The sequence below is a fragment of the Leptinotarsa decemlineata genome, unplaced genomic scaffold, assembly GCF_025532065.1.
Source record: "Leptinotarsa decemlineata unplaced genomic scaffold, Ldec_3_MD MMD2_tig00026361_RagTag_RagTag, whole genome shotgun sequence".
Lineage (NCBI taxonomy): Eukaryota > Metazoa > Arthropoda > Insecta > Coleoptera > Chrysomelidae > Leptinotarsa > Leptinotarsa decemlineata.
In genome coordinates, this window is record NW_027412704.1 from 1,650,937 (window position 1) to 1,678,841 (window position 27,905).

At 35.5% G+C, this 27,905-nt stretch overlaps 2 protein-coding genes across 2 annotated transcripts in view; both read right to left on the reverse strand.

The window, feature by feature from the left end:
- Positions 1–303: 303 nt before the first annotated feature.
- LOC111517162 (transcription elongation regulator 1) lies at positions 304–21,363 on the reverse strand. The gene is made up of 13 exons (XM_074185049.1): positions 21,075–21,363; positions 19,840–20,507; positions 19,233–19,417; positions 18,904–19,144; positions 17,445–17,888; positions 17,040–17,319; positions 14,590–14,858; positions 11,659–12,016; positions 10,228–10,378; positions 2,495–2,872; positions 1,447–1,620; positions 1,094–1,384; positions 304–835 (listed from the first exon to the last, which is right to left on the reverse strand). Exons 1-13 carry the CDS (start codon positions 21,200–21,202, stop codon positions 536–538), a joined length of 3,867 nt encoding a protein of 1,288 aa, XP_074041150.1. The 5' UTR covers positions 21,203–21,363; the 3' UTR covers positions 304–535.
- Positions 21,364–25,321: 3,958 nt separating this feature from the next.
- The window catches only part of Lrrk (Leucine-rich repeat kinase), a 39,113-nt gene continuing 36,529 nt past the window's right edge, over positions 25,322–27,905 (reverse strand). The window contains 4 exon segments of the mRNA XM_023173234.2: positions 25,322–26,574; positions 26,849–27,155; positions 27,224–27,472; positions 27,700–27,886. Of these exon segments, the coding sequence (XP_023029002.2) occupies positions 26,218–26,574; positions 26,849–27,155; positions 27,224–27,472; positions 27,700–27,886 (1,100 nt within the window). The 3' untranslated portion in view covers positions 25,322–26,217.

Below are 27,905 nucleotides of genomic sequence, written 5' to 3' on the forward strand. Positions count from 1 at the left end.
CTATACTTATCTCTAAGACGTCTTACAAAAACGCAATACGTGTTTCGCTATATAATAGCTTCTTCAGGCGTAGCTACATAGTATAGATACGCCTACAAGAAACACGTGTTTCGCTATACATTAGCTTCTGTATAGACAAGTGTTTCTTGAATACACTTTATAATGATTTGAAGTGCTATTATCTTCGGATCAGAAATGCAAGACTTTCCAGCAGCTGAAACCAAGCCTCTTCAATACTTACTCGAAAATGTTTCAAAGTGGGACAAACTATGGAAAAACCAATATCAAAGAAATAAAACGTCAAAATCTTCAAAATGTATTTACCATTTATAAAATGCATCCTAATAACATACTGTCCTACAAAATTTACTCAACATCATATTTCTCTCAAGCTCAACTATCATCCTAAAATAAATCGATACTATATTCCCCTCTGCGCACTTCAATAACAAAATCTGGTCGGTTTTAGTGTGAAAGTTCGGTATGTGTTTACACATAACCAAACAAAAAAAATCAATTTCGAAACATTAAAAATCTACTTGATACTTCTTCTGTTCGGCTCGCTAGCTGTCGGAGGAGGAGGAGGCCCCCTTCTGTCGAGTTCCTCCAAATAATTCAGCACCAGTTGCGTTCTCTCTTGAGGAATGTGGTCCAAGACTAGGTAACGCTTGTCGTTCTTTAAGATGTCCTCGATCTCTTGCATGTGTCCTTGTGATTCTCTGAGAGTTTGCAAGGACTTGTGGGTTATCAGCTTCGTTTCGTGGAGGAGCTCCTTGAACTGGGTTTTGGCCGTTGATAACTTGTCTTTCAAATAGTCCTTGAACTCTCTCTCGCACTGAAAAAAAATTACATTGAATGCATAATTAGTGGTTTGTTTTCCTGAAACCCAAATTGATTAGGAGTGATTATGTTATTTATGTTTAGATGATCGTTGAGTCTCAGGGAGGTAGGTAGGTATTTTCTTTTTATTTCCACATTCTTCTCAATTTATTATTATTATTATTATATTGTTTGTAGATATGTCACAGATCAATATATGTGTGAAAAAATTATCTCTCAATAGTAATAGTAATATCAAAGTAAATCAACTCACCCTTTCGCTCGAAGCAAACTTCGAATACCTCGGGTCATCCCTTATCAACTTCTTGATCTCCTTCCAAGTGCTCATCAAAGAAACCTCGCTGGTTTCGTCCAGCAATTCTCGGAAGTTTTGCCTCTTTTTCTTGATCAGCAGCTCGACGTGCTCGTTGAACAGTTTCTCTTTATCCTCCCTGGTGAGGCTGTCAGCCAGATCCCATCTGTGATCCTTCCGAAGGATCCTCTTCACCTCTCTCCAACTCAGATCAGAGTTCCTAACCAAATCCGAGAGAAGTGCGTTGAAATGCTGGAAAAAAAGGTTTATTCGATACTGTGCCGCCATTGATCAATGGAAGCTTTCTTTCTTACCTGCACAGCTTCGTCTCGTTTATGTTGTTCTCTTTCCTTATCACGGTCTCTCATGTGAGTAGCCAATGTCCTTTGCACCTCCTTTTCTCTTTCGCGGAGGCTAGCCTCGACTCTTGCCTGCTTGTCTTTGTCCTTCTGTTCTTTTTCATCATCGCTCTCTTCCTTTTCTGGTTCCTGAAATAAAACAGAGCACTTTGATCAACAACCTACCTATTTAGAGCCAAATTGAGTGATTCTAATTACGAGTTCTCTTAACGAAAAAAAATAAATAAACGATTTCTTTATAAAAACCAAAGTAAAAAATGTAATAATGAGTTAATGAACTAAAGAGTAGATACATAGTTTTTTACTGCATACTTGAATAATTCCAAGAAAGTATTAAAGTCAATGGCAATCTCCGAAAATCAAATTATTCACCCTAAAACTATTAGTGACACTCAATTTTTTTTTGGTGATACCAAAATATATTGTGAAATCTATCCTCAAACATAACAATTTTGATTTTTCAGTGAAGTAATGAATGAGCCCCATAAACTCGCCTCAACAAAGGCATGTAAAATTTCAAGGGGTTACTCAAAGTCAAACAAAAAAACGTAACTCTAGAAGCCTCTTCGTCAACGCAGAGGTCAAAGTCACCTTGTCAAAAATATGACCAACTCGATTAAGCAATTGGAGGTCGTTCTAGGTCGAAACCTTAAAACTTCAAGATAGCTGCGTGACTGGCTCGGGTTCATTCGAGATCAAATTTACCCTTTCTGAAATATGGGGCGTGTATCAAGTTCAAACCCAAAACACAACCTCAAATTCGACGTAGGTCGATGTCATTCAAGATCAAACTCAAAGCGCCCCCTCAAAGTCACCTTGACCATATCGTGCGACGTATGTGAAGGTCGTTAATAGATTAAAGTGGTGGGGGGAGGTTCCTAAACCGGCTTAAACCAACTACTTACATTATTCTGATTCAATTTATTGAGTTTTGAGCGCGACTTGAATTTCGATAGACGAACATTATCATCCCCTCTTGTATTACATCATATCCGAAACTCACCTCAACCTCCTTAATGGATTCCTCGTCGTCCTCTTTCTTAGAGTCGTCCTTCTCCTTTTCCTTATCTTTCTCCTTCTCCCTCTCCTTGTCTTTCTCCTTCTCCTTCTTCTCCTTGGAGTGACGCTCCTTGTCCTTATCCTTGTCCTTCTTCTTATGCTTCTCCTTTTCTCGCTTGTGTTCGCGATCTTTCTCCTTCGCCTTCTTCTTTTCGTCCTTCAATATCTTGCAATACTCTCTGAACCAGTCTTCTCGAAGACCGTGCGAGTCTACGGCTTTGTATCTAGAGTCAGAGTCTACCTTCCTTTTGACTTCTGACCAGTGCGAATGCCGGTCGATATCGGAATGCTCTCGAAGCATGGCAATGAAATCTTTCTTGACCTGTAAAATGACGAACTTTAATGCGGGAAGTGACTATGAGCGCAACTAAAATTAATGGTTCGTGGTGTGAATCTAAAATATTTTTTATATTCACATCGAAGATGAATTTTTGTGTTTTTAAATTTGTATACTGAAAAGCTGAAAGGAAAAAGTTTGATTAGAAGCTGAAAATAAAGTATGAACCTGGAAGAAAATAGTTAGATCCTGAAAAAAAAATAATTATTGTGGGAATTATGAGCTTCAACAATAGCATACAAATCCCCACTAAATTTTTTCACAGAGGTAATCTTTTGTGAGATACGAATAATCAATTATTCGATCAAGAAAAAACTAATGTTCAAAGAATACATCTGTCAAATCTATAATTAATTTCAAAAAATGATAAGTTGTCCTTCACTAGTGACCAAATGCCATTTTCATCTGTGGAGTTGAATCTGTTTAAAATCTGTTTGTTTTTTTTTTTTTTTTTCGTTAATCAGCTGTCGCCCCCCTACGAACGACAACTCTCAGAAGTTGAGAAACTTGTGTGAGCTGAGGACTAACGATATATCAAGGAGGTTACATACAGCGCCATCTGCCCGCGAATAAATCAAGCAATAAGGTCGATTTATCAAGGAGGTTACGTAGAGCGCCATCTGCCCGCGAATAGATCAAGCAATAACGTCGATAATTCTTTCAAATTTAGATCCCGAGCTTGAGATTTACAAACATACATACATACAGGTGGAGCTAATATAAAACGTGTAATAAAAAAAACTCCATTTCAAAATATCAACAGAATTAGTGTAACTGAGAAATAACGCTAGTCCCAATACTGAACCTTGTGAAACTCCATGGATTTCTAAAATAAATTCAAACAAAACCACAAAGGCATTAGAGGAAGAATTCAGAATCAGTAGATTCTAAATTCAGAGTCAGAATTCAACAAAATTTCTATTTTAAAGTCAAAATGAAGCTGGAGCTTGTCAAACTTCTGAAAGTACAAATACGGTAACAATTTCATTTAACCACAACTTCACTTTTGGATTTTTTACTCAAATTCAGACTTCAAAATTGGAATTTCGTAAATTTCATTAAAAATGTCTCTCCTTTATACAAAACATTTTGGTCACTAGTAAAACAATTTTATACAAATCAAATCCTGAAAAAAAAAGAAACACTTGTTGGTCTGAAATAGAAATACGGAAATTTTTTCAATGGGAACAGTTAATAATATTACATTGTAGATAAAAAAAGCAAATCAGATCCTCAGCTTAATGAGGAGCTGAAATCATTTCTAGTAGAGAAAAAAAATTATGAAAATCACTGGCCATTCTAAACGTGTACAGATTGTTCAAAATTTTTCTAATTCAACCCATGAAATAAATCACAACAAAATCAATTGAACAGTATTCTGCTATTTGAGTGATGTTAATAATAGTTTAATTTATTGTATTATTTAATTTCAGTTAATCATTCAATTCTACTGAAGAAAATATAAAATGCTCGGATTCAACAACTCAAATAAAATTCCCCACATTTTTCATAGAAACTAAAAAAAAATCGGGAAGCTAGGTTAGCCTCTTCTACAAGAAATTCTAACTGAACAAATCATGAAATTATGAAAAATTACGTGTTGAAGACTCATACTGAAGTATGAGTACTATCTTTCTCCATTATATTTAACAACTAACTTGTAGGTTTTTAGTACCGTCAAATAAAAATAAGGCCCATCGTCGACAAACGGCTTGACATTGGACTGGAATCTCGATGACCTGCTGACCTGAGCCATCTGATCTGGTTGATACAAGACAAGACCTTGTCACTGCAGCTCTTGAAAAAGTAATGATGCTAGATAAAAGACTTCTCATTTACTACATTTTTCTTTACATAAATTCTTTTTCGATTTGATACTTGCAACTGCAATCTACCTTTGTACAAGATTGGGAGGAATATAATGAAAAGTAACCAAAATTTATAGCCAAATACTGGAAAATGATTTTTTTGATCCAACACGGTTCAATCATAATTAGAAAATCATTATCGATACAGTAGCATTGATTTTTATTTTAATTCAAATGTTAAGAAATTTTAGAAACTGTATTGTAATCGCTTTTACAAAATTTACCTGTTTCACTAGAATTAATCGTTTATCTAATTAAGTTTTGACATGTAATGCAGATATTTTACCTGATTTTTTGAAAGTATCATGTTATTGTAATTGTTTTTTCAAAATCTACCTGTTTTGTCAGTATTAATCATATAAATTTAATTCATTTTGACATGAAATGCAGATATTTTACCTGTTTTTCTAAAAGTAACATTGTATTGTAATTGATTTTTCAAAATTTACCTGTTTCACCAGAATTAATCGTTTATCTAATTAAGTTTTGACATGAAATGCAGATATTTTACCTGATTCTCTAAAACTAACATTGTATTGTAATTGCTACTGTATCATTATCGATACAGTAGCATTGATTTTTATTTTAATTCAAATGTTAAGAAATTTTAGAAACTGTATTGTAATCGCTTTTACAAAATTTACCTGTTTCACTAGAATTAATCGTTTATCTAATTAAGTTTTGACATGTAATGCAGATATTTTACCTGATTTTTTGAAAGTATCATGTTATTGTAATTGTTTTTTCAAAATCTACCTGTTTTGTCAGTATTAATCATATAAATTTAATTCATTTTGACATGAAATGCAGATATTTTACCTGTTTTTCTAAAAGTAACATTGTATTGTAATTGCTTTTACAAAATTTACCTGTTTCACCAGAATTATTCATTTATCTATTTAAGTTTAGACATGAAATGCAGATATTTTACCTGTTTTTCCAAAAGTACCATGTTACTGTGATTGTTTTATCAAAATCTACCTGTTTTGCCAGTATTAATCATATATCTAATTTATTTTGACATGAAATGCGGATATTTTACCTGGTTTTCTAAAACTAACATTTTATTGTAATTGATTTTTCAAAACCGACCTATTTCACCAGAATTAATCGTTTATCTAATTAAGTTTTGACATGAAATTCAGATATTTTACCTGATTCTCTAAAACTAACATTGTATTGTTATTGATTTTTCAAAATTCACCTGTTTCACCAGGACTAATCATTTATTTAATCAAGTTTTGACATGAAATGTAGATATTTCACCTGATTCTCTTAACCTAACATTGTATTGTACTTGCCTTTTCAAAATCTACCTATTTCATCAGAACTTATCATTTATCTGATTAAGTTTTGACATAAAATGCAAATTTTCACCTGTTTTCCTAAAAGTAATATTATATTGTAATTGCTCTTTCAAAATCTACCCGTTTTACCAGAATCAATCATTGCGTTACATTTTCCAGTGACTCCCTGAAAGGTAGATCGCAGTTGAGCAAAGTTATTGAAAAAAAAAACATATGAAAATGCAAACCTTAATGTTAGATATCACCAAATGGTTTCCTTAACGAAAACGTACTGTACAAATTCAACACTTTACCTGGCGCTGCAAATCCATCTCTCAGAACTTGACATCATCTTTCGCGGAAAGGAGTTTCTCTCAAAGGTAGATTGAGAAGTTGTGCCGAAGAGACACAAACAATATACTGAGAGATACGTCAATATGTGACACCCTTTTTATGTATCCTCAATTTTCTGATTATATGAAACAGAGATTTCAAATTAAATGGATTTACATAATTGTTCGGATCGATATGAGATTGTGTTCACATAGTAACATATCTAGAGAATTTTTTTCTCAATCTGAAATAGTTTGATACATTTGTAAATCGAGTGGAATATTTCACATACAAACAAATTAATAGGGAGCCTCAAATTTATGTGATGCTATTCGTCCACATTGGGAGGCATTATGTTTGTTATGATGTAAAAAACGATAATTTCCTAGACAACTTTTCATGAAAACTCATGTATAGAATGAGGAAAGTGATATTTTAAAAACTCTGATGGTTATGTCGATAAACATATGGTAACACATTTATTCATAATACAACTACAACATATCAAAAACGTATCTTAACTTTCAGATTTGAGGATATTGCAGAAAAATGTACTCGAAACATTAAATGCAAATTCAAGTACTTAAAATAAACAAATTAAATGATTTGATGTATATGGCTGATGAGTTCTTGAAACTTTTTCGACTGTCGTCATTTCTGTCTAAAAATTTGTTGAACGTATCAATGATTCAACAAAACCATACAAATTCCAGTGGCAACTATTAAGGTATACAGTAAAGGTTCGGTACAAAGTCAAACACCGAAATTTAACTAATTTTCAACAACTATCGAAACAAAAGACCAATCTGAATTTTTTTTAAATTATCAGTGAATAATTATTAATGAAAAATAAATGATTTTAAAGGGAAATTTTGGCGCAATAATAATAATTTGTTATTAATCTCTTGACCACATTATTGTTTAATACATTTTAAAGGAGATCAAAGTATCCACAGTGAATTTTTATTTTTATTTTTTTTAAGTCATTTCTTTGTAATTTTTTTTTCAGAGGGGTTGTTAGAACATTTAATTTTAAAAACCGTTTCATAAGCTTGGTAATTACGAGTCTTTTTAATGAGATTTTTATTTAACAATAATTTTTATTTGAAAAAAATATCTGTAATTGATTATTAATGAAAAATTAATGATTTTACAGGGAGAATTTTGGTGCAATAATAATAATTTGTTATGAATCTATTCACCATATTATTGTTTCATAAATTTTAAAGGAGATCAAAGTATCCACAGTGAATTTTTTTTTTTTTCAAGTCATTTGTTTGTAATTTTTTCTCAGAAGGTTTGTTAGAACATTCAATTTTAAAAACCGTTTCATAAACTCGGTACTTACGACTCTTTTTAAAGAGATTTTTATATAAAAATAATTTTTATTAGAAAAAAATATCTGTAATTAACGAAAAATTAAAGATTTTATAGGCAAAATTTTGGTGCAATAATAATAATTTGCTATGAATCTATGACCCTATTATTGTTTCATATATTTCAAAAGAGATCAAAGTATCCACAGCGAATTTTTTTTTTTTTTAGTCATTTGTTTGTAATTTTTTCTCAGAGGTAAAATAATTTTCATTAGAAAAAAAATATCTGTAATTAACGAAAAATTAAAGATTTTATAGGCAAAATTTTGGTGCAATAATAATAATTTGTTATGAATCTATGACCGTATTATTGTTTCATAAATTTTAAAAGAGATCAAAGTATCCACAGCGAATTTTTTTTTTTTTTTTAGTCATTTGTTTGTAATTTTTTCTCAGAAGGGTTGTTAGAACATTTAATTTCAAAAACCGTTTCATAAGTTTGGTACTTAGTCTTTTTAATGAGATTTTTATTAAAAAATAATTTTTATTTGAAAAAAATATAACTGTAATTGATTATTAATGAAAAATTAATGATTTTACACGGAGAATTTTGGTGCAATAATAATAATTTGTTATGAATCTATCGACCATATTATTGTTTCATAAATTTTAAAGGAGATCAAAGTATCCACAGAGAATTTTTTTTTTTAAGTCATTTGTTTGTAATTTTTTCTCAGAGGTAAAATAATTTTTATTAGAAAAAAAATATCTGTAATTAACGAAAAATTAAAGATTTTATACGGAAAATTTTGGTGCAATAATAATAATTTGTTATGAGTCTATGACCGTATTATTGTTTCATACATTTTAAAAGAGATCAAAGTATCCACAGCGAATTTTTATTTTTTTTTAAGTCATTCGTTTGTAATTTTTTCTCAAAAGGGTTGTTAGAACATTTAATTTTAAAAACCGTCTCATAAATTTGGTACTTTCTGTCTTTCTAATGACATTTTTCCTATTTTTTAAAAAAATGTCATGTGTTTGTCATTTTTTGACAAAGGGGTTGATAAAACATATAATTTTAAAAGTCTTGCCATAAGTTTTGTCTGTAGTGTCGTTCTGATTAAATTTGTATTTCAATATAATTAAAAAAAAAAAACTATCAGTAATCAACTATTAATAAATTATTTCAGAGGGAAAATTTTGGTGCGATAATAATAATTTGTTATGAATCTATTTTCCACATTAGATTCATTAGTTTCAAAGTATTCACATTGAATTTTTCTTTTTTCTTTTTTCAGAAATATCGTTTGTCATTGTTCATCAGTGGAGTTGATAAAACATATAATTTTGAAAACTATGCTATAAGTTTTGTCTGTAGTGTCGTTCTTAGAGATTTTTATAAGAATTTTCCATTTCATAAAATTATCAATAATCAATCATTAATGAAAAATAAATGAATTTATAGGGACAATTTCGGTGCAATAATAATAATTGGTTGTGAATCTATTGACTATATTACTGTTTCATATTTTAAAGGAGTTCGAAAAATTCAGTGATTTTTTTTTCAAAAATGTCATTTTTTTGTCATAGGCATTTATATTTGAATATTAAATTAATTTCCAGTTGAAAAAATTATGATTTAGCGATATTCAGAATTTGTAGGGGAAGTAGGTTTAGTTTTGAAGACCTAATTTTTTTTTTCATTAACAATTTGATGCAAAAAATCCAAAAAACAAAAAAAAATAACTGATTTTCGTTGCAATATCGACAAATAATTTTTGTGATAACTTTTTAATATATTATAGAGTAACACTATAATCCGTACGTCCTCAAATTGTCAAAAATAATAGAATAGACACATGCTTGAGCAGCTGACGTGGAAAACTATACATGGTGTTGTGGAAAAAGGTAATTTGGAAATATGATTCATTCAAGTATTATATATCTATTCGAAGTTCCTAAAGAAGAAGAGATATCACAGAAGTTCCAGGACCAATCTCCGAAATTGGGGTCAATCAAAGACCCAAAACTTTACGAATTGTGAGTTTCTCAAACATAAAGAAACGCTTGCAGTCAAGTGTTCCTTTTTTTTTAGAAAAAAAACAACACGTTCAACATAACTTGAACTGGACAAAACTAGAACACCTTTTAAAAATTGATACCTAAGAAAATATTGTATATCAACAGCCCAGACTTCAATTCGACATAAAATTATGTAGCATCAATTGTGAAAAATTCTACGTAGCAACATTTGAGATACTCGAAATCATGAGCTATCCCGCTCAAAAAAAAATTTCACATATTCAAAACTGTGACATGTGTTTCCCTATATAATATCATCCTCAGGCGTATCGTGAAGCCTGTAAACTTTCAAAATGAAATCTGACACGAAAGTGTGTTTTTTGAATAAGTATTAGTCATTTCTATCATACATTTCAAAAAAGTTTCCTCAATGGGGACAAAACCCTGCAACGTCATTGAACTGCTTTTAAATAATTCACGCCCCCCGATGTACAAGGTATTATCCGACTTACCGTTTCTCTCCGCTGGTTCTTCTCCTCCTTTTCGCGTTTCCTTACTTCTATCAAGTATTCATTGAAAAGGCTCTCCCGTTCACGCATCTTTTCGACGCCTTTGAAGCGCTCCTCTTTCGCATACTTTTGTGCAAAATCACTGAATGAAGACCTGCAAGAAAATCATATCATTGCTTTGTGATCTTGAATGAAATTTTTATAATGTTTGGAAAACTTATTTTCATTACTATTCTCCTTCATGTCCTTTTTTTTGTCTCCTCTTTTTCTTTCCCCCTTTTACTTTTTCTATTTCCCTTTCCCCTTTTTTGTATTGCCTCATTCATTCTTTTCCTTTTTGTGTCTTTCAATTTCTTTGTTTTTTGTGTTCTTTCATCTTTCTTCCCCTATTTTTCTCTTCTTCAATTTTCCCTCCATTCCCTCAATGTCTAATTTCTTATCCCCATTTTAAGGCATACAGAAAATTGGGGTAATAATTTTTAGGTATGAATGAAATTATTGTAATGTTTGAAAAACTTATTTTCATTACTATTCTTCTCCTTCATGTCCTTTTTTCTGGTCTCCTCTTTTTCTTTTTCCCCCTTTTACTTTTTCTATTTCCCTTTCCCCTTTTTTGTATTGCCTCATTCATTCTTTTCCTTTTTGTGTCTTTCAATTTCTTTGCTTTTTGTGTTCTATCATTTTACTTCTCCTTTTTTCCTCTTCTTCTATTTTCCCTCCATTGCCCCAATGTCTAAACTCCCATCCCCATTCTAAGGTATGCAGAAAATTTGGGTTATAATATTAAGGTATGAATGTTTGAAAAAATTATTTTCATTACTATTCTTCTCCTTCATGTCCTTTTTTCTGGTCTCCTCTTTTTCTTTTTCCCCCTTTTACTTTTTCTACTTCCCTTTCCCTTTTTTTGTATTGCCTCATTCATTCTTTTCCTTTTTGTGTCTTTCAATTTCTTTGCTTTTTGTGTTCTATCATTTTACTTCTCCTTTTTTCCTCTTCTTCTATTTTCCCTCCATTCCCCCAATGTCTAACCTCCCATCCCCATTCCAAGGTATGCAGAAAATTAGGATTATAATATTAAGGTATGAATGTTTGAAAAAATTATTTTCATTACTATTCTTCTCTTTCATGTCCTTTTTTCTGATCTCCTCTTTTTCTTTTTCCCCCTTTTACTTTTTCTATTTCCCTTTCCCCTTTTTTGTATTGTCTCATTCATTCTTTTCCTTTTAGTGTCTTTCAATTTCTTTGTTTTTTGTGTTCTTTCATCTTTCTTCCCCTATTTTCCTCTTCTTCAATTTTCCCTCCATTCCCCCAATGTCTAACCTCTTATCCCCATTTTAAGGCATACAGAAAATTGGGGTTATAATTTTTAGGTATTCAGAAAACTTGGGATACTAATGGCAAAAATAATAATTACAACACAAACAATCAACTCACTTTCCATGTAAGCTCGACTCACTGAGCAACTTGCGGAACGCATCCTTCTTCTCCCTGAGCTTGTTCCGTTTCTCCCTGCGCTCCTCCTCGGCCCTCTCTTTCACATACTTCTCGAACACCTGCTTCCTCTCTTTGGACGTGAGCAGCAGGTATCTCTGGTCGAACACTATCTTGTGAAGCTCTTTTTCCCAAGTACTGAAAGCGGAAACTTGCTTCTCGGTAAGCATTTCCTTGAACAGTTTTATTCGAGTTTCCAGAGGAATGACTGCCCTTTCTTTGGCGGCTCGGACTTCGGCTTCTATGGCCGCCTCTTTGCCGATGTCGATCTTTTTGACACCGGCCGCTGAACCATTGGTACCTATAATAATAATAATAATAATATATTCACTATCCTGGCTGATTTATTATAAAATAAAGACCCGAAGAAAAAACAAAGTACAAGGTGTTTAGAATAATGTTTCCTTATTATCCAACAATAACCTCGGGTTTAGCATTGACCTTGTGAATTACTTCAAGGTCAAGGTCACTTTTTTAAATGAGAACCTATTTTTATTTACCTTGGAAATGAAAGTAGGGACTTGACTTGACCATGAACCAAAGAATCAGGTGTTTAGAATTTTTCATGGATTTGATGTTGACCTTGTGAATTATTTCAAGGTCAAGGTCAGTTTTGTTTTTAATGAGAATCTATATTTTTATCATGGAAACGAAAGTAAAGACTTGACAATGAGCCAAAGAATCAGGTGTTTAGAATTTTTCATGGTTATCTGACGATAACCTCGGATTTGATGTTGACCTTGTGAATTATTTGAAGGTCAAGGTCAGTTTCTTAAAGGAGAACCTATATTTTTATCATGGAAACGAAAGTAGCGAAAAAAACTTCAGCCTGGTATGACCTTGAATAATTCTGAAGTTGATCTCCGAATTTAGTCAAAAAGCAAACAAGAGAAAGAAAATGTATGTTTTGAGTTTCTCTTGACGTCCCAAGTTGATTTTGGACTTGACCTTGACCACGGGTCAAAGAACCAGGTGTTTGGAATTTTTCCTGGTTATCTGAGAATAATCTCGGATTTGAAGTTGACTTCGACCTTGCGAAATATGTCAAGGTCAGTTTTTTGAATGAAAACATAATTTCTATCATGGAAACGACAGTAGGGGGAAGAACTTCAGGTTTGTATGACTTCGAATAATTCTAAAGTTGATCTCTGAGAAAGAAAATGCACAATATGTTTGTATTTTACTCTTAACTTTCCAAGTTGACTTTGAACTTGACCTTGACCACGAGTCAAAGAACAAGGTGTTTGGAATTTTTCCTGGTTATCTGAGAATAATCTCTGATTTGAAGTTGACTTCGACCTTGCGAATTATTTCAAGGTCAAGGTCACTTTTTTAAATGAAAACATAATTTCTATCATGGAAACAACAGTAGGGGGGAAGAACTTCGGCTTTGTGTCACTTCGAATAATTCTAAAGTTGATCTCTGAGAAAGAAAATGCACAATATGTTTGCATTTTACTATTAACTTTCCAAGTTGACTTTGGACTTGACCTTGACCACGAGTCAAAGAACCAGGTGTTTGGAATTTTTCCTGGTTATCTGAGAATAATCTCGGGTTTGAAATTGACTTCGACCTTGTGAATTATTTCAAGGTCAAGGTCAGTTTTTTGAATGAAAACATAATTTCTATCATGGAAACAACAGTAGGGGGAAGAACTTCGGCTTTGTATGACTTCGAATAATTCTAAAGTTGATCTCTGAGAAAGAAAATGCGCAATATGTTTGTATTTTACTATTAACTTTCCAAGTTGACTTTGGACTTGACCTTGACCACGAATCAAAGAACCAGGTGTTTAGAATTTTTCCTGGTTATCTGAGAATAATCTCGGATTTGAAATTGACTTCGACCTTGTGAATTATTTCAAGGTCAAGGTCAGTTTTTTAAATGAAAACATAATTTCTATCCTGGAAACGACAGTAGGGGGAAGAACTTCAGCTTTGTATGACTTCGAGAAATTCTAAAGTTGATCTCTGAGAAAGAAAATGCGCAATATGTTTGCATTTTACTCTTAACTTTCCAAGTTGACCCTGGACTTGATCTTGACGAGTCAAAGAATCAGATGTTGAGAATTTTTCCTAGTTATCTGACGACAACCTAGGATATGACATTGACCTTGTCCTTGTGAACTATTTCAAAGTCAAGGTCAGTTTTTGAATGATAGCCTATATGTTTATCATGGAAACAAAAGTAGGGGAAAGAACTTCGGCTGGATATGACCTTGATTAATTCCAAAGTTGATCTCTAAATTTACCAAATTGATTTTGGAGTTGACCTTGACCATGAGCGAAATAATCAGGTGTTCAGAATTTTTTCTGATTATCTAACGATAACCTCGGATTTTACGTTGACCTTGTGGATTATTCCAAGGTCAATGTCATTGTTCAAATGAGAAACTACATGTTCATCATGGAAACGAAAGTAGGAGAAAGAACTTCGACCAGGTATGACCTTGATTAATTCTAAATTTGATCTTAGGTCACTTGAATGTCAAACAAAATAAATAGAATGTACAATATGTTCGCGTTTTTCTCTTGACTTTCTAAGTTGACTTTAAGCTTGACCTTGCAAAATAGTGTGGGATCAAAGTTGTAGTTTTGGATGCAAAAATATTACTTTGGGATATGACCGTGAGTATTTTTATCTCTGAAGGTCGTTTGAAGGTCAAACATCTAGAATGGTAATGAAATTCACGCGAGAGCTTACTGAATGGTCCTTTTCAGGTGACATAACATTATATCACACTTTTTGAACTATTTAGAGCAGGAACAGACGAACTAATTGCTTATTTTGGGTAACTATCTTTGTAATATTCTCACAAATCTCAAAATCACTTCGATTAATACTTCTAAAGGAATAGTTCACTCTCAACTTACTAGATTGCGATAAATTGGACTCGTCCAGTTTGGGTTTCTTGGCAGGCGTATCTTCGACATCGCTGTCGCTATCATCCGACGAGCGCTTCTTCTCTGGAGATTTCGGAACATCCGCTTTGGCATTCGTGGTGGCCAGAGCGTCAGGGGGATTCGCAACCATTTTGTCAACGTCGGTCCTCTTCAGAAGTTCCTCCGGTCGTTCCCAGACGGAAGTCCTCGAAGACGGATTGTAGAAGAAAACACGGCCATCTCCGGTCCAGACGACACACCTTCAAAGATAGTAAGTGGAACATTGAATACTTATCCGAAACAGATTGCTTTTCAGTCACGTTGAATGGGAGTTATTTGTAGCAGGTAATGGAAGGAAGGTAGTTAGCAAAACAGATTTTTTTTAACAGATAAGTTGATGGAAGTGACAGCGTTGACAACTTGAGACTGAAATAAAATTGACTCGCAGACCAACCATTCAATGTAGTTTTTTTAAATTTATTTATTGAATTAGGATTCCCTAATATACAGGTTAGCTAACTTGAAATATAATATAATCAACAAAATTTATATAAATAATACAGCTTTATATACGTACATAATTTCAACTGAACAAAAAGGAATTTTTCAATTTCCATCATGAATATATTTTAGCAGTTCGCTCTTTAATGATAGAGTAGATTTAATTTGAATCAGGTAAATCATTGAATCGAACGAAACCTTTAAAAAATGAACTGCTCATACTATTTCTTGTATTTTTGGGAAAGAAAGTTTTTGGCTTTCTACTACTCCATCTTAATAACAAAAAAGAAGGATGAGGAAGTCTTCCAAAGAAAGGAAGGAAGTAACTCTATACATGGATGTGTAGATCATGCCAAGAAGTAACTTTCAGACACAAACTGAAAGAAAGTCCTCCTTTGGAAGATTCTCTCATCCCTTTTTTTGTATCAGATGGAGTAGTAGAAAGCCAAAAACTTTCTTTCCCAAAAAGGATTCCATGTTTTTTGAGATCGTTCTAATAGGTCATAGTGCAAAGGTCAATTTATCACCTTTGTTTCCTATTTGTTAAATAATTACTTATCCATTCAGAAACCACCCCCTCAAGCCTATATCTTCTCAGCTTCTGAAGCAAAATACTTCTATCAATCGTTTCAAAGGCCCTTTTGAAATCTAAAAAAAGCTACAACATATCTACCTTTATCTGTGTCATTAGTAAATTTAGTTAATGATAACTGTAGCGCTGTTTACAAAAATGTTTTTTTTCGAAAACCTTTATTAACCTCAATTTGGGTTATTACAGCAAATGCAAATTTGAACAAAATAAAATTGAGTTTAATTCATGAGTTTTTCAAATTCACTTCGAAAAATATTCAAAATGATGTTTCAAATGTTGGGTTTTCATTTTCAAAGGGGTTTGTTTCTAATTCACATATTGGCAACAGCGTCTATATCAAGTTGAAATAATTTTAAAAAGGAAAATTATCTCTATAAATCAACAATTTAGGCAAAATATAGATTATAGTTCAATACCACCTCCACAAGGTTGTTTTGTTATTTTTTTATTTATATAGAGGAAGATAGGTTAGGTACACAAAATGTCATGCCACAGAATGTCTCGGAACTTGGAACATAAGTAAACAGAACAGCGCGCCTCTGAAATATGTCATCTTTGTTTGTCTCATACAGGTAACAGATTCATTGTCCTTTATTAGCTATAACCGATGTTGACAAATGGTGAAATGTTGAATGCATTATTTCGATCCTCAAGTATTCAAATAATTTTTTAAAGAAAAAGGTTCAAATGATAAGTTTAAAATGTGTTGTTTTAGAGCTCTTTTATGAAAACTACTTGATTTTCGTCAGGAGGAGCATTCCCTATTGATTATATACTGCTATTTCTGAAACCTTCTCTATTGGCGGTACTGTATTGATAGGTCTAAATTCACATGCTTTTATGGTGTTTGTAATTTTTGGTATGGGTATAATAGTACTTATTTTTAATAATTCGGGCAACTGACCATTCTGGAGTGATATATTGATAAAATTGAGGATTGCATGACCAGCTGTTTGAAGATTTAATGGATACTACATATTTATTATTTAATGACTCAATTAAATCATTCAAATCTCTTAAGGTAATCAATCTGAAGGTGCTGAAGGGCAAATATAAAACATTATCCAAATTGACCCATGGTTCGGAATTCTCAATACTATATGTTGGATGCTGTTTACTAAGTATAGGTTGAAAGTTTCGGCCATACCAGGTTCACCGTTTTTAGTACTTACTACCCCCTTCATCTTCAAATTGTAGTTATTACTGACGTGTCTCATACACCACTAGAAACAGTGTATTCATCAAAAAGAACGCTTAAAATTGTTAATTGTGTTTGCTCCAAACACTGGCAGAACCACTTTCAATAAAATAATGAGGAACATCAATACAAGTAAAGCTCTATACTTACCAAGGTGTACCCGGAACAGGCGTGCTGGAAATAGGCCGCGACTTGTCCTGTGCTCTCAGTTCTTTGGCTTTCTCCTCCTCCTCCTTCTTCTTCTTGATCTCCTCCTGCAGCTTCCTGATTTTCTCCTCGTTCTCTCGCTCCTGCTCCTCCTTACTAGCCTCTCCATTGATAGCCGACATCTGCAACTGGGCATTTGTCTTACCTGAATCCACTAACGCGGGCTGAGACACTTCCAGGACCGGCTTCGTGGATATACCCTGAGCGGCAGCCAATTTAGCAGCTGAAAAATGTGGATAACTTTGAAATAACAACAAGAACGGAGATTACATTGATGATCAACTTGAAAAACCAGTGGTCTGATACGAGAACCTTGTAGGACCTCTCAATAAAAGTAAGTTTACTTACTTTCCAAATCTTTGAGAGGCTGCGGCTTCTCCCAAACAGACTCGCCTTTCTTAGCATTATAGTAGTAGAACCGTCCATCGGGTGCCTTGTGTTCCGTCCATTCCGAAGCCCTAGCGATGATCTCAGGATCGACTTTGGACATGATCGCAGCTTCGTCTATAGCAGCTAGGGCGCCGGGCATGCCGGTGAGAAGGCCCGGAGGCAACGCCCAAGGCGCACCAGGAGGTGCTCCAGGCCATCCCGGCTGTCCCGGGCCGCCAGGCCAGGGAGTTTGAAAGCCTGGCGGAGGGAGACCGAAGGGAGGCGCACCAAACTGACCGGGTAGCGAGAACGGGGCCAGCCCCGGAGGGGGCCCCAACAGAGCGTGCGGCGGCAGATGCTGCGTGAGGGGAGTGGAAACCGGAATCGGTTGCTTGACTGGCTCTGGTTTGGAGTCCTCGGATTCTGTATTAAAATGGTAATAGTAGAAATTTATTCAACTGCCTGATATATCTATCACACCCAAGCACATACACACATATGGGCACTGAAACATACATATACACCCATTTTCAGACCGGTGGATTGTCCAAAAATTTCAGAGTACATATGTGAACCCTTGTATTTTCATACTCGAAACTGTTTGCCTGATTTACAAAAAAATAATACGGTTGGTACTCCGGACCATACAAATTACATAACCTGGCAAGTGACTGAAAATAAAATACATCTTCCTGTTTCAAATACAAGCCAGACAAAGCATTCTTTAATTTATGAAAGTAAAAAGCTGTAAAATCACATACCTTATGAAATTAGGAAGGAAAAAAGCTATAAAAAGTTCAGAAATCTTGTTAAAGATGCACTTGCAACTAAAGTGTACTACAATCTTGATGAATATCACAATGGAACTTTGCTGTGATTTAATATAGGTGGTTTTTTTGTTGTTTATATTGACACCTATACTTTGAATTATATTTTATACTGGGATATATCTTATTTTATTGCCATGACATGTGAACTTATGTTCAAATTGTGTATATTTGTTATTTACATCTTTTGAAAGGGACTATACATACTATTTTGTCTACAAACAGATTTTTTAACAAGCTTTGTCAATAAAATTGTATTTTCTTGGACAATAAAGTAATGTCTATATCCAAACAAATGCACACATATTATATCGAAACAAATGCACACATATATCCAAACAAATGCACACATATCCAAACAAATGCACAGATATGTCCAAACAAATGCACACATATCCAAACAAATGCACACATATCCAAACAAATGCACACATATCCAAACAAATGCACAGATATGTCCAAACAAATGCACACACATCCAAACAAATGCACACATATTATATCGAAACAAATGAACATAAATACCCAAACAAATGCACACATATATACAAACATATACACATATAGTTCAGCGATGTGCTCAATTAGCTGGAAAATATAATTCAACTCACCATCCATCTTATTGGATATGTTAGCCTGAGCCAGTGCAGCTTGGGCAGCCGTGGATGTATTTTGGACGATGGGACCCGTGGCCGCTTGGGCCATAGCCTCTACCTGATCCTGCGAGATTACTTTTATATTAGGTCCATCTGGTTTAGTCCAGGTAGTTTCTCTAGTACGAGCATTATAAAAGTAAGACTTGCCTTCGGCCGTTTTCGTTTCAACCCATATCTCGACATTTGAATCTGGGCCCTGCAAACAAAACATCAGAGCACGATTAAAAATTGTTGCAAGTAACCACTTCAATAAATATTTTTCTTGAGAGTTTTGAGTGTCTTACCCCTGTAGGTGTTGAAGTAGTTTGACCAGCTGGTTGGGTCTGTCCACTATTTGTGGTTGGGGGTCCTCCTAGTAAACTTGGAGGTGCAAAAGTTATAGCTCCAGGGCTTGGTGTTACTTGACTTCCGGCGTTGCTGCTAACATTACTCTGACTACCAGCAGTTTGACCCGAACTTGAAGTAGACCCTAAAATGAAACCATATAAATAGTAACTAATTTCCTCTGACTAGAAAATGTTAAAACATCAAAATGAATTCCATAGATTCGATGAATTGAATGACCTACAAGGTTTTTTGGTTAACTAGAATATATGTAGTCAAAAATCACTTGTAGGTTGATGGCTTGGAAGGAGAGGTTCTACAGAATGGCCACCAAAATCACCCGATTTGACTTCACTGGACTTTTTCATGACTATTCAGTTTTTATTCAGATTTTTGTCCAGTCCTGTTTATTTTCCTCTTTGACATGTATGTAGTAATTTTTATTGTGAAATGAATACATTTTTCTGGATTTAAAGATACAAATAAATCGAAGTAAGATATGTATGTACAGTTCCTAGAATTCTCAAAGCTCTACTGTATAAATATATTTTTGATCATCATAATTACCTGATCCCATAGAAACAGCTGGACTTCCACTTGAAGCAGACCCTCCTGATCCACCCTGAGCAGAACCTGACCCTCCACTTGTCCCTTCTTGTCCCTGCGCCCCGTTAGACCCTCCAGCTGATTGCGAACCAGCTGCTGAAGGTGAAACACTTGGAGGTGGTCCACCTGATTCTGGACCAGAACCTCCAGGAGGTGGCCCGCTCAAACCTCCAGGTGGAGGCCCGCTCATACCTCCTGGTGGGGGCACACTTAAACTCCCAGGTGGAGGCCCACTCAAGCCTCCTGGAGGTGGACCACTCAGTGTCCCAGGTGGTGGTCCAGAAAGACTGGGAGGTGGCCCAACAAGACCTCCCGGAGGTGGTATATGAGTTCCGGGTGGACCACTATGGGTTCCCGGAGGGCCACCCGGGGGACCACCAGGAGGACCTCTGGGACCAAGACCCATTAGAGGCGGAGGGCCTGAGGGACCTCCCCAGCCAGGACCTCCGAAATTCGGAGGACCATTGAAGCCTGGAGGTGGGTTTCTAGGAGGGCCGCCTCTACCAAACATCGGTGGTCTTCCTCTGACGAACTGAGGTGGAGGGCCTCCAGGACCGAAACCTCTGCCTCGGAATCGGGGGTGATCCATTCGTGGTGGTGGACCTGGCCAGCGAGGAGGCGGTCCTTTTCTGTAATAATAAAAAAATAAGTTTCATCTCAACAAATACAGATATAAATATTGTCATGACAGTCAAAAATTGAATAAGACTAATACTAATGATAATTAATTCCCTAAACATGTCCATTGTAGAGTTAAAAGTATTTAAAACTATTGCAAAAGATTTTGTGACTCAATGATAATCATTTACAAAATGATGAATGGACATATATCAAAATAATTCTATAGTCTACCAATCTAAATTTTTATTAATGAATGTATTATATTTAATGAATTAAATGTCATTTCAATCATTATTCCAAATAAGAGATAAGTTTCAACATATGTTATATAAATACATAATCTTTATTTCATCCACAAAATTCATACACAAATGTAAACAATATAAATAACTTGGATTACAGAAGATTGGATTTGCGGTTTGCTGATATACCTATGAAAGAAACTGAATTAGGTTATGGGATATTAACCAAATATAAGTCCTATTATCATCACAAGAAATCACTTTTGTAGATTTAAAATGTAACCCAGGCATAAAATGAATCAAAATCCAAAGAAATTTCAAAATAAAACTCACGGGAAACCTCCTCGACCACGTCCCCTAAGTGCATAATCCTTGGATAAATCGATATCATTATCAAAGCCGACATCTTCTTCGAAGTTCTCTTCTGAGGGATCCGTATCCATTAAATTGCCATCACTCATGTTTTAACAAAACAGTGGAATATACCTAATTTATTCCCTAATGTTTTGAAGAGAATCCGTATTCCTTTTAATAACAATTACCTCACAATATAATACAACTAGACTACTCGCTCCTCTATAAAATGCGTATATGCGTGATACCGATCATTCATCTATCAACTGTCAATTCCAACACGACAACACAGCATAAGGAAGACAGGCAAATTCTATGAATTCCCAAAAGAGTACTTCTCCACAATGCCGCCAACATTGATTTTTTGTGTTAAAACTCTCTTCAGGCTATAGATATTATCGATTTCCAAATACTAATCATTTTGGGAGAAAGAAAACGGAAAAGTTCTGTACACTTCTGCTCATCAAATTGGCTACACTGTTTCATATCAACCACAGATAAAATGAACTATTGGTGCATTCCGTGTATTATCATTTTTTTCTGTTTTGTTAACATTACACACATAACACGATTTAACGAAAGTAATTTTGTGGAGGCCGATAAAAACATAAAACAAGTTTTTGAATTAACCAATGTGACGTCATTGATTAAATTTTAAGACAATAGTGTGTATCGAACAAATTGATGTAATTTCATGTCAAAAAATGGTTTAGTGGTCGGAGTGGAGTCCAAAAGATCTGAGTTGAAAATAAAGTGTAATGTTGAATGAAGTCACGTTTGAATAAATAATAAATCCGTCGACGGATTCGACGAGGTTGTCAGTTCTATAAAATATATGAACATGTGTATTTGTGTTGTTTATATCCGAAGGCGTACCGAGAAGGAAACGATCAGAAAAAAAAAGTTTAAAAAAAAAGGGTGGCGGCATTCGAGCAAAACTGTGCTCCCAGACGAAGCTTTTGTTCATTATGGACAGGAGGAGCCTGGCCCAATGCGTTAGAATGAGAAGCCATGTCACAGATTAAAAGGGCCGGTTTATCAATCGCCAGCTAACCTCATTTGACTAATGGTTTTGTCTTAGCTCCTAGTCAAACTGTTTTTCGTTATCATGTTACCATCAACTGGTAGCTGAAGTCTCAGTGACTGTAACAGTCGCTAGAAAGTGATAGTTTTTTTATTTGAGCTGACAGTTATGTCACAGAATATCAGTTCCGATATTCTGTGGTTATGTGGTCGCGCATGCGAAATTAGGTTATTTATGTTTTTTGTGATAATTTGAGAAATACTTTTTGCAAGTAAAGGGTTAATTACTATAATTGTTTGATTAAAGAAGTTTTCCATTTGTTGAATGACGAAGATGAGGATATATTGGAGTTCAAAGAAGACCTTACATTGTTAATGAACGTAATGATGCTTTCAAAGAATTAGATGAGGTAGAGACTTACAGGCCCTGATGTAGAGGAATTAAAATCAAATTCAACTCTTTTCCAGGCCTCTTCTTTCTTCTTCCATGTGATGGCATCAGTTTTTTTTGGCACTCAATGATAAATTTATAGGAATTGTCAATTTTTATTAGGATGTGATCTGTCTGTTTCGGTAAAATTGGATGTTCTTTTATTGCTCATTTTCGTTTTTCATATGCCCTCTCAACTCATATATAGGTTATTATGTATAGCTCATGAACTTTTTGTTAGCAGTTGTCATTTTTGAAAATGAATCCTCCAATAAAAACAAGCCCCTGAAATAGTCGCTTATGCCAACCTTAGTTAACTAACAGTTATTAAACATTAGCATCAGTCAGGGTATGATAAACGATTTGAAAAGTAACTGCAACATTGACTATCAGCTAAGCTTAGCTTCGAGGTAGCTAACAGGAGCATTTAACTACATATTGATAAACCGGCCCTAAGTACTTAATCTGTGCCATGATCATAAACATTAGAGAGATTTATTCTGTGGCCTTGACCAACCCTCTGACAGAGAACACCCTAACTGTAGTTAGGGTGTTCTGTGCCTCTGAGGACCAACCTTTACCCTTGACATTGCCGAAGTTAATGACTGGATTAAATGAAAATGTCAATGAGTCAAATTTTAACTAGAGGAGCATATGATTTTTATGAATGTCATTATCACAAATCACTGAAAACTATAATATTAGCTAAAATGATCAACGCCACATCAAGAGGTAGGCTGATTACAATGAGGTTTCGCTCAGTTCCCCAAAGGGAACGTTCGTAACCGCATATCACCCTGCGGCCATTCAGCTGTCGGCACGATTCCTCACACCTTAACTTGGGTAGGCTGGTCCACGGTGGCATGTTTTGCAAAGGCTTCAGGGGAGTTTTAGTTCCTCTCACCCTACTTATTTCTGCCACTAACCAGGAGTCCGGCGTCCCCATCCATAAGCCCACATCGGCTTTCCGGACAGGGCCTCCAGTCCCCTGGCCGCTCCTCTATCCGCCACCAGGGGACGCGCCCGTTAGGTTGCCCAACCCGCACGGTGGCGAATATTACAAATGAATACCAAATACTGTCAGAAAAGACAAGAGTTAAGAAAAGAATATAATGATAACAAATATTCATTCATCACGAATACAGTGAATTGTTTTTTGTGAAGTGGATCCTTCGTTATCTTGTTTAAATCAGATTCTTTCGGCTGTGTGAGTTTTTTTTGGGTTCCTGTGGCGGGGCGGCAGGGGATTGTATGGTCCTCTGTCTTCTTTTGGCTATTTGCCCTGTGTGTAGAAGTCGCAGCGTACTTCTTTGGTTTTGTGGCCGTTTAGGAACTTATTCTTGTTTTATTTTCCGGCAAGCATGGATTGCAGTACCGGAAACTTCACTAGAAGCGCCTGCCGCTGCCCTAAGGCCGTTGGGAGACCTTCAGGAGAGCTGCAGGCGTTCTCTGACGATGAGACGGCCCTCGCATACGAGACGTCGCTCCTGATTGAGTTTCTTCCGACAGGCCTTGGGTTTGTGGTCTGTCTGTTTTCGTTCGGCCTATCTGAGGTCCTTTCATTTTCAGGGAGTTCTGGGCACCCATGGAAGCTCGCTGGGTGTTCTTCCTTGCAGTTAAAGCATCGCAAGGGCGAGTTTTTAGGCATTTTGCATTCCTTGATCATGTGCCGTCCGGCACATCTAACGCAGGCTGGAACTGCTTTACAGTTGCGTTGCGTGTGACCGAACTTTTGTCATCTGTAACATTGCCCTGCTCGGTTTCTCGGCTTCTGTGTTTCGGCGCTTACACGCACGTTTTGAATTTCGGTGATCTCATATATTTTGTTTTGGCTCCTTGGAACTAAAACAAGCACGAACGGTATCGGTACCTTGTTAGCTTTACTCACGCGGGCTACGGAAAGGATCTCAAATCCTTTGCCGTAGAGTTCAGTCTTGATGTCGTCACACTCTATATGGATTCCGGGACCCCACGAAAAACTACTCTGAGTGGTTTTTCGCTTTTCATTGTATAGGTGTGGTAGGGTATTTTCTCTTGATCGAAGATCCGAGTAATTCTCCTATAATCATCTGTATTTTCAAGGTGGACTTTAATTCCATCTGTTGTGTTCACCGCCCGCAATATGGAGATGTTTTGCGCAGCAGCAATCGTGTTAAAAGCTTTCCACTTTTCTTTTGCGCGGATGGTTATGGGTGGAGGCTTATCCGCTTTTTTGCGTGTTTCTGCCCGGTCATTTTTCGAGGCGTCTGTTACTAGTTCTTCGTCGCCTACTTCCATTGAGTAAGGTGGCGGGACTTCTGTTTCCTCTATATTTGCCGACTCAGTTTTCTGGGTATGCCTTTGAATTTGATTTTCCAGTGCCACGCCCGGCTTTTGTGATAAGGCGGGTGTAGTTTTATTTGATTTTGGCTTATTGGTCCATTTAGTCTGGGAAAAACAGGGTTTTAACTGTTTGATTTGTTGAGCCGTTTCTGGCTCTTTTTTCCTCTTTTTTGGGGCCTTTGCCGCTTGGCTTTCTTCGCTCGACATAATTTCGTCGCTGTCCAGATCGCTGATTATAGAAACCATGGAGGATAAAAAATTTGCAAGTACAGTTGAAAATGAAAACAAATATAAAACACAACCAACATTTTATTTGTTTCACGACTTAAAATACATTTAAAAAACAATAAAGCATAAATGACAAGAACTATCATCACAGTCTATTAATAACAGTCTAAAAATATAATACATAGTAAAACAAATACTACAAAACTAGTTGTAAAAATTAAAAAAAAACAATATCTCAAGAGTAAAAAGATTGAATTACTATAGTATTTTGTTAAAGTGGTTATACCTTCAAAGAGAATCGTTTAGAAATTAGTGAATATATAAAAGAGGTGGAAGATATCTTCAGTTAATATAATCTGTAAATTTTAATTACGTTAAAATTTTCCAAATCAGAAAAAAAGTTTCGTTGGAAAATACTTTTTTGGCATCATGTTCAATCCAAAACAAAATTCTATTAGAAAATACATTTTGGAAAACGCCTAAATATTCAGGCCAAATTTTATTTACTCAAATAATGTCCATTTGTTCTTCAAATTATGTATAGCCTTAAAATACTGATGTCTTATATAAATATAAAAAAATCTTCAACTTGACTAAATGAGGCAAAATTACTTAAATGCTACAATATGTTATAACGGAGATCTTTTGTTTTTGATTTGTTCATCATTTTTTCGATAAAAATTCTAGCTGAAAATAGCATCAATTCTTCAGTATCGCTTGCTGAATAAATATTAATCAAAGTAATGTTTGATTATACATTCATCTCATTCAAGTTTTCAACTGTATTTTGGTAAAGTTTCACCATTTTTCAAACAAAGTTTTCATAGTACAGCTAGCACTTTTTTTATCAAGACTTACTCCTCGAATAGAGACACACTTTAGGTTTTGTGACTTGACGCTGGGGTCTCAATTTACCGGCTCCACAGGTCTCGTCACTGGTCTTCGTAAGGGTCTCTACCTCCAATAAGAGACTGAGGATCCTCAGGTACTTGTATTCCCGCCACCTGGACAGGTGGCAGGACAGTAATGATCTCCAAGTATGCGGCAATCTTTGTGAATCATCAGGTGAAACATATTACCTTACTATGAAGCAACAGAAAAAAATAACTCGGAAACATTTCAAACTGCACCCCAGTGCTCCGCCCTCCACAACAAAACGAACATATTCGGTTTTCCGGCACATGAAGACGCCGATCCGATTATAGGACTCGGTAGCGGAGTACCAGCTATGACAGGTACGTCTGTATACCTCGATAGGAGATTGCGATATCCCCTTCCGATGGTCGCTATAAGAGGAGTGCTGTCTTGGCTACTGTTCGCGCTTTTTCCCGTTGGCAAAGGGACGATAGCCCTGACTTCTTCCTCGTAGGGTCGGAATATGGTGATGGGCCGTAAAGTGAATCTCTCCGCTATTATGACGCAGCCCCAGGTCGTGCCGATGTACAGTTCTTCGTTGAGAGACACCAAACTGGTGACCTGAAATTTGTATCATCAAGATTCTGATTCCGACTGATTCCTTCCATTAAAAGATATCAATTAATACATGAGCAACAGGTCATATGAATCAATTCACCTAGAAAACTTTTGGTATTAAGAAACATAGTCATAGATGTAACTATAATTCCAGTCATCTCATTCGCTGAATATCAAAAATCCAAAAACCTAATTGTCTATATGAAAAACTTTCAAAAAGAAGAACAAAAAGAAAAAAGAATTACTCTATTCTGGATTTTTGAATGACGTTAATTACCTGACAGTTTGTGGGACTCAAATGCTCCTCGATGGCGATGGACTTCAAACTTTCAGAACATGGTACGAGCTTCGAACAGTCCAGCTTGTTGACGATGTTCTTGGCGACCGCGTCCCACTGGTAGACAATACAACCGGGCCGTACATACGACCAAACGTGCCTATCGACAGATATTATGTTCATCACATCGACTTTCTCGATGATGGGCTGGTAATGGTTGAGGACTTCGTGTCCGGCCACAACTTGGTCCTTTATCACGTAGATGGAGATTTGGCCGGCTGACTCTCCACACCACAGCTCGCAAGAACTAAAAAATTAGGTAATTTGAAACTAGAAATTTTTGTGTCCCACGTTGGGCGCCGACGCGAAACTCACTCGTTTTCACGATTGAACATGGCACACATACAATTAATGACTGAATTTGATCCCAGTTCCGTCATTACGAATGTCCCCTCGGCAGCGGTAGGCGTCAGCGGTTTCGATTCGGAATTCACCAAAAAGAGACGTCCGTTCGACAAAGCACAAGCTACTCTTTTCAGCGACGGCAAATAGAGCAACGCCTCGACTTGGGTGTTTGGTTCGTTTTCTAGGGAGTAGAAAAATATTTTTCGTCCGTCGGTCGCCCTGAAATATTTAGTAGATGTTTCAGCAAATTTAAATAAGTTTTTGATTACATGAATCCTGCTTGAGGGGGATAGAAAAGATCGCTGAAAAACAAGGCTAATGCCACATCTAGTCACAAAGTCACCCAGAATGTAGAAGCAAGGATATTTGTGATCTGTTTTCTCCAGGACTGATATTTTAGAAATTTAGTAAATGAAGAATAATAACAAGAAATTGAAGTTTCTTACGAATAGGCATGTATCTTTCCGGCATAATCTCCTATCCATATAGAATCTCCGACCGTACAAGCGGTGGTCGCTCTTATCGGTAAAGTCATGGTATGATATTGGAGCCAACCACGTTCCGCGGCTAAAAGCAAATCCATCTTTGAATTAGCGCATATCAACCACATTTCAGAACCGGACAAACCATCATCTGTAACAAAGACATCCCA